Genomic DNA, 7583 nt, shown 5'->3' with positions numbered 1-7583 from the left:
CAAACTGGGAATGATAGATATCCATTCACCAGCTTGAGGGGGAGTGTTGTAAATATTAGATTGTAAATAGTAATTATTTCTATTAGTAATGAGGCCCATTAGTCAAAGCCCATTAGATCTTCTATTCTCTCTTATTTAAAGCATATAGATGTAATATGTAAGAGTCACTTTTTAATATATCAGTAAAATATTTTATAACACACTAGAACATCACTGATGTTGTGTTTGCTTAGCTTAGTTTCTTACTTACTTACTTTGACATCTACTTTGTTAATATCAGAAAGTATTTTTCAAAAGAAAGCCACGTTATAAAATATATAGTCATAATTTAAAGAAACATACGCTACATAACACTTCAAGCCGACACTAAAATGTATATTCAGTTTAGAAATTAAAGAGACGCGGGTTATATCAGCACTACATACCATAGGATTGGCCAACACTACACAACAAAAATCTTGTAGTGTCTCTAGGAGAAATGGATTAATGCATGCATTAATCCTCCTTGCGATGGTACCGTCTCCCAACCTCTCCGCTTGTTCATCTCGCGCTGGCTCTTCTGGTACACCGGTTTTGGAATCTGCTAGCAGTATAATAGAGAATATCAATAGTTCGGTCATAACATGAAAGAAAGAATTAAACCGAAGATGAAAAGTTAGAAAATCTAACTGCATAGTGGACCAGAACTAACATTTATGGCTTTCATGTCACAGATAACTGTTTAACAGAAAGATCATTGTTATAAATTGTTACAATCCAATAAAAGTGAAACTTTATAAGTAAACAAACATCATTGCTGACATGGTGGATAGTTGCAAAAGTAGCTCTTTTCTGTCCTTTTGGGCACCCTACGAACTGCTTCCATAGGGAAGATATTTGAGTAGAAGGAAAATATTAGCAGGAAAATAGTTCTGTTACAGCTCTAAATGTGAAGGAGTGACATATATAGTATAAAAGTTGTATGATACGTGTACAATATTTTACATAATTCTTTTTGTATATAGTTGTGATTGCATATGATGACTATATGTAAGTTGAATTTCTTATAAATGTATCTTATAACAATAAAAAATTAGTCAAAAATGTGTCCAGAATTGGCATCAAAGTTGTATGGTAGGTGTAAAAAATTACATTAAAATGTTTTGTATATAGTTATGATTGCATATGATGATACTATATATAAATTGAATATGAAGGTTCATAAACTTACTAATTAAAGATTTTGAAAGACCTCTTTAAAGACAACGTTGGTGGTAATGTTGAGTGGCTGTCTTTCATCATCATGTATTAAGATCTTGAGACCCTGCTTGCTCTTAACTCTGGAAATCGCCACATATAGTTGGCCATGGCTAAACACTGATCTAGGCAAGTATAACCCAATGAAGTCGAGTGATTGGCCTTGTGATTTATTGATTGTCATAGCATATGAGACGATTATAGGAAATTGTCTTCGTATAAGCTTAAATGGCCATGGTGATTGAGACAGAGATAGAGACATCTGTGGAATGTAGATCATGCTTCCAATATTTTTCCCAGTAATGATCTTTGCTTCTAGCACATGATTTGCCAGCCTTGTGACAATTAATCTAGTTCCATTACACAATCCTTCTTTTTGGTCTAAATTTCTTAAAAGCATTATCGGAGTACCAATCTTGAGTTTGATTTTATGGTTAGGAAGACCTGATGTTGTTAGTGAGCTCAAAAACTCTGGGGTAAGTTTTTCAAATGCTTCACTGGTATTAGCTTCTGACCGATCTATAAAATTTGAACTTAAATACTCCATCTCCTCACCTATAGTGTAACATGATATTATTCGAATGAACATAATAAATCTTGAACAAATAAGGTTTGATATTAAATAAACATAAGGAATCAAGTAGTACCTGGAGACAATTGTAGGACATATTCATTTATTTGATCGACAACATCAACTTTTGATGCTAAAATGGCCCTAGATTGCAAAAAAAATTCATTCTTATGATTTTCCATTAAATTTGGATATGTGCTTTTCACAATTGCTTCAATAGGATCGGCAAAATTGGTAATCAATAATTCACTTGGAATATCTATCTCAGCATAACCATCATTTGGCTCAGAAATCTTCCCATCGCCAATATTTAACATCCATTGTGAGAATTCATTGAGTTCTGCAGTATCGGAAATTTCTGACCCAGTTTGCAAACGCATATTTTTTGTTAGAGTTAACACTTGACAATGATCCCAAATATATGATGCGTTAATTGTTGCATGGACGATGTCAGAACGACTTCCACTTGGAATGACGGGTAGAATTTGCCTAAAGTCTCCCCCAAACACTACTACTTTTCCTCCAAATATTGAGGTGCTTAAACTCATTATGTCTTTAAGAGTTTTGTCCAAAGCCTCAAAACAAAATTTATGGGCCATTGGAGCTTCATCCCATATTATAAGCTTTGTTAGTTTCAGCAACTCTGCAATTTCACTTCCTTTTTCTATATTGCAAGTCGAGCAATCAAGTGTAGGAATAGGAATTTTAAACTTTGAATGTGCTGTACTTCCTCCCGGTAATAAGAGGGATGCTATTCCACTTGATGCCACAGTCAACACAATATGACGTTGAGAACGTATGGCCGATGCTAAAGTTTTCCACATGAAAGTTTTTCCAGTTCCACCATAACCGTATAAGAAAAATACCCCTCCCTTTTGGTTGTTGACTGCCTTCATAATTGTTTCAAATATTCCTCTTTGTTCATCTATAACAAAATCAAATTCAATTTTTAAAACTTGACACAGATTTGATAATTAGAATAGTGAATGGTTGTTAGTAAACAAAAATGAATAACCTGTCAGAGAACCGAACAATTGTTGGAATTGTTGTTGTTGAACATCTTGATCATAGTCACATTCTTCATATATTAATCTATTTCCTAATTGACCCGTGACATAATCTTTTGGATATGGCATTGACGTATATTCCTTCAGACTTCTTTGGTTTGTTTGCAGATGTTTCTCAATCTCAAATAGAGATAAATTTTGTATCTCTTCACAAGTAAGTTGCAAGTCTAAAAATAAGACAAACCCATACTCAATAAGTATTGCTATGAAGTGCTTAAATTGTTTAATCTATAAAATAAGGTTATTGAACCATACCTTGATTGGCAGCCAGTTTCCTTTGATCATAAAGTATCCCACCAGACAACAGTTTCCAAGTTTTATTCCACACAGAGTCTGGTCTATTAATAGTATTTGACAAGAGCATAGTAACAAATAACTTTCTTAAGTACTTTCTAGAACCCCACTCATTTGCCTCTTTTATGGCCTCTATATTTTTTCTATCATCTTCAATGAAACCCATTGCAAAACATGCTTCTCCAAATGTTTTATATTGGATCTGATTAACTGTTTTAATATCTTCATAGCTGACAGGTCCTTTAACAACAGTAAGCATCATTCTTAAATAAAAAAGCTCTCCAGTACTTGGAGGAACCCAAATTAGCCTCCCAATAGTATAACCTCTCCTACGCGGTTTCCATAACCGTTTCCACTTGTCATATACAAATTTAGAAACAAACTGAACATAAGTCAAATTTTTGGCTTGAGGATAAATCTTGTTTGCTTGCATCCAAGATGTAAACATCGATTCAGTGACACTTGGTTTCAACAACACATCATCAATATGCTCACAATCGTTAAAGTAGACCAATTGCTCTCCTGGAATATGAAAAAACAACCTTTCAACCGCTGGTTTTCGACCATGTATTGGAAATGAAAAAATTCTCCAACATGCTTCAGCTGGTGTCACATGCCTACAATCAATATACTGTTTGATCTCATCAATGTTACCACTTCGAGTTGAACCTATGCCTTGTGCTGGATCAATAACAGCTGTTATTCTGTCATAACCTTTACTTATGTGCTTGAATAAGTATTTTATTGATGTGTTTTGGTTACACCATTCTATGTTTATATGTGCTTGGTACTTCATCAGCAACATAGGATTGTATGGCACAACATTTTTGTTAGTGAATGAAACTCCATTCCTGACAATTGTGTTACCATTGTTTCTTCGTCGATAGACTGGATAACCGTATTTGTCAACAAATGTTGAGTTCTGACACTTCTTAGGATAATATTTTGAGCATTTTCCATCTTTCATGCAAGGTGATGATTTGTGAGATAAACCACATGGACCATGAACCATGTAATTTTTAACCAAATTATATAACTCTTTCTCATGTTCCTGATTCGGTATCTCAGCTGAAATGATTTTGTCAATTTCATCAGGGGTAGGGCATTTATTAGAAGGATGTAAAAATATTACTATGTGCGCATGTGGCAATCCCCTCTTTTGAAATTCAACGGTGTATATATCTGAAAGTAAACAAAATTTTAATAAGTTTGTTAGTTGATATAAACAATCAATGCGTGTAGATAAAGTAATATATGCATGTCGTGTGCATTAACAATAATAAACTTACATGCAAGAACTTTCCCAAACACATTTTTCTTGGTCAAATCTGAAATGAGCTCGTCCAGTTTCATTTTAAATATCCTTGATATTATATCAGGACGATCATGTGCTTTCAAATTTATTGATCCTAGCACTCTTTGTATTTCTGGCCAGTTGGGATTGCAGGTAAATGTAATAAAAAGATCTGGAAAACCAGCATAGCTACAAATTGCCATTCCATCAAAATATAACTGATTCATGTATCTGCAGCTTCCCACATGTGTTCCAGGTAATATTACTCTTTTTCCTTTGTTTGACCCTTGAGTTTGGATTTGGTGATCAGATTCATTAAGACTACGATATTTAGAAACTCGTAGCTTGGATTGATTTTTCCTAAGCCAATTGAGTCTTTCAGACTCTATCATAGTGAATCCATCAACTAAAAATTGTTGGTATAGTCTTCTTGAACATAATAAAGTTTGTGCTTCCTCTGCTCTAGATTGAATTCTAAAAGCAAGCCATTCTCTTATAGTCAGCCAATTCCTTTGTCTTCTCTTAGAATTTTCTCTATCTCTATGAGCCACGCCACGTCGGTAGCCATCTTCGCCATATGGAAATATTAAGGGATATTGGTAAGATAAATAGCTAGCATGAAATTCATCAATTCTTTGAAGTTTACCACATTGAGTCTGTATTATTATATCTCTTTTTGAAGCAGTACCAACATCACCAACAATAAGAGCTGCTACTTCAGACACATTGGGTTGATTGTATATTCTACCATCAGTAATTCTCTCAGAAATCAGCCTTAGCTTCAAATTGTTCACATTACCTTGGTTCAATCTTTCTCTTACCATCCGAAAAGATTTTGTATGTGTATTATGTTGATAAAGCATTTCAGACAATTTGCAAACAGTATCTGGGTCAATGTTATTATTGTTCCTATAAATCAATCAGGAAAAGAGATTGGCTCTAAAGAATGGTTTAAATATAAAGCTTATGAATAAACTTATCTTTCTAGTTAAATGAAGTATACTACCCTTGTCCCAAAATATAAGACCCTCCTAAATTGTATGATAAACAAGCATAAGCATTTACATACCTTATCCCTTGAAGTCTATTTTGTATTTCATTTTCTGTATCATAAATATAAAGTTGTGCAAATTTTGGTGATTGTTCCGGCATAGGCAGTAAACTTCCTATTCTATGACATGATTGACCTTGTATTCTGATTGTTGGTGGCCCTCTACTATTATTAAATTTGTTATCTAACTTTGCTCCTGGTGAAGTAAATGCAAACATCATGTTATAAACTCTGATGTGCTGTTGGAAGTTCTTGCTAACCGATGAATCACGATCAAATAGAAGATGTTGAAGGAATGGAGGTGGTGATTTCAAGAGTGGAAGTTGAACCTTTCCATTTCCACAACATAGTTGGTACTTAGGACTTGCAGCATGTTTATGTTTATTCATTCTCTCTTGGTACCACATTTTTGCTCCACAATACTCGCATTCAATTAGTGGATCACCGACATCATAATAACCTATAAATATTAACACCAAAATAATATCAGTTATACCATTGTATTGTTGTGCACTTTATATAAATGGTTTTTAACTACCTTCACTAAGAATGCCATAACCCTTAGATTTGTGATTTGTATGCATTTCTTCTTCATCAAGACTTGAGTTGCTATCATCATCACTTGAACCTGGAGAGTGTATTGTTTTGTTTTACACTGGATCAGTACAAAAGTAAAGATATAATGATATGATTGTTATTAGTACCTTCAGAGGAATCATAGACACTTTTTTCCTGCACATGTCTATCTGCACTTGATATATTCCAATTTGTGGCAGTTGGCAACTTCAGGTTTGACGAAGACGAAGCAACATTGGTATTGATATTTACAAACTTGCTCGTTAGATTGACACGCAAGGAATCAATACCAACCACAGTTTTTTCCCTCTGATATGGTTCTAGGCTAGTATTTCGCTGAGTATACATTTGAAAATTAGTGTTGAATCTGTTGATGCTCCTATTATAATTCTGATTGAGCTGATTCTGCTGATTGGAAGATTGAGAAGCTATTTCAGACTGTGAAGTACTTTGAAATAACAACCTTGGCTGAGCCACGTTTTGATTTTGACAACCACTACTTTTTTGATGCACTGTCTTATGTTTCTTTGCACTTCTTTCTTGCAGGAATGTCTTTCTTCTCAACCGCGCTTTTGCTGCATTAGGTTTTTTGTCGGTGTTCTGATACGGATCCATTGCTTGGAGAAATTGTGTGCAAAACTAATAACTAGTTGGATGGTGAACTGATTTATGCAAGGTAGCTGTTATAAAATTGTGCCTTTTTTCTAAATATATATCTCAACATACCTGTGTTCATACAACAGATTCTGAATAAGTTGTTTGGGAAACATACATTTGTTCTGCAATTAGTGATATGCTTTCTGATTCAGAAACAAACTTATCTTCTTAAAAGCTAAATAAAGTTCAACTATTAAAGGCATGAATTTTCTGTTGGAACTTGGAATTACCAGGTTGGTCCGGTTGGTGAATATTGGAGGGATTGAGTGTAACAAGGAGAGAATAATTGAGGGTGAGAATAATATTTTCATTTAACAATCGATGAGGATACCTCCAAAGTATTTATACAAAATACAAGTGGATTGAAACACAAACAACAACATTAAATAACTGAAAAACTGAAATTGCGTACCTGTAACCATTTACACAAAACCTGTAACCCGTTACAGTTGCTATAAAAATGAAAATTACAACAGTGATAATCGGTTACTGCAAATGCTTAACCGGTTACACCCACGAGAAAATCGCTTTTCTTCGGCTTATTTAACTCTTCATAGTTGTAACCGATTACACCCTGTGATAATCGATTACAGCACTTGAATTATAGATTTTCTATTTAACATTTTCAAGTCATGAGAAATAAGATTCTGAGGCATAAAGAAAAGTGTTACTTTATTGATGCACACTGTTGCTCCGTGCTCCGTGATACCCCTACATAGGGACTTTCACAGAAAGATACACATGTTTGAATGCTTTCAAGCAGAGATTCTCTTGTAGTTCTGCTCAATGCAGGGATTCTCTAAAAACTCTAATTACCAATTAATCCCCTCTCTACAA

The 7583-nt window shown here is 34.2% G+C and overlaps 1 protein-coding gene across 1 annotated transcript; it reads right to left on the bottom strand.

The window, feature by feature from the left end:
• Positions 1-365: 365 nt before the first annotated feature.
• LOC127084753 (uncharacterized) lies at positions 366-7583 on the bottom strand. Its single transcript, XM_051025257.1, has 9 exons — positions 6218-7583; positions 6052-6141; positions 5532-5973; positions 4458-5371; positions 3130-4350; positions 2823-3041; positions 1884-2732; positions 1211-1791; positions 366-580 (listed from the first exon to the last, which is right to left on the bottom strand). The coding sequence occupies exons 1-8, from the start codon at positions 6702-6704 to the stop codon at positions 1214-1216; spliced, it is 4800 nt and encodes a 1599-aa protein (XP_050881214.1). The 5' UTR covers positions 6705-7583; the 3' UTR covers positions 366-580; positions 1211-1213.

Source organism: Lathyrus oleraceus, chromosome 5, assembly GCF_024323335.1.
Source record: "Lathyrus oleraceus cultivar Zhongwan6 chromosome 5, CAAS_Psat_ZW6_1.0, whole genome shotgun sequence".
Taxonomy (NCBI): domain Eukaryota; kingdom Viridiplantae; phylum Streptophyta; class Magnoliopsida; order Fabales; family Fabaceae; genus Lathyrus; species Lathyrus oleraceus.
Note: the sequence above shows the minus strand (reverse complement) of the source record. Positions and strands in the feature narration are given on the sequence as shown.

Coding starts and splice junctions, on each gene's coding strand:
- LOC127084753 (XM_051025257.1), bottom strand. CDS start 6,704: ATGGATCCGTATCAGAACACCGACAAAAAACCTAATGCAGCAAAAGCG. Junction 6,142..6,217: donor TGTCTATGATTCCTCTGAAG/GTACTAATAACA, acceptor TACACTCTCCAG/GTTCAAGTGATGATGATAGC. Junction 1,792..1,883: donor TGTCCTACAATTGTCTCCAG/GTACTACTTGAT, acceptor GTTACACTATAG/GTGAGGAGATGGAGTATTTA.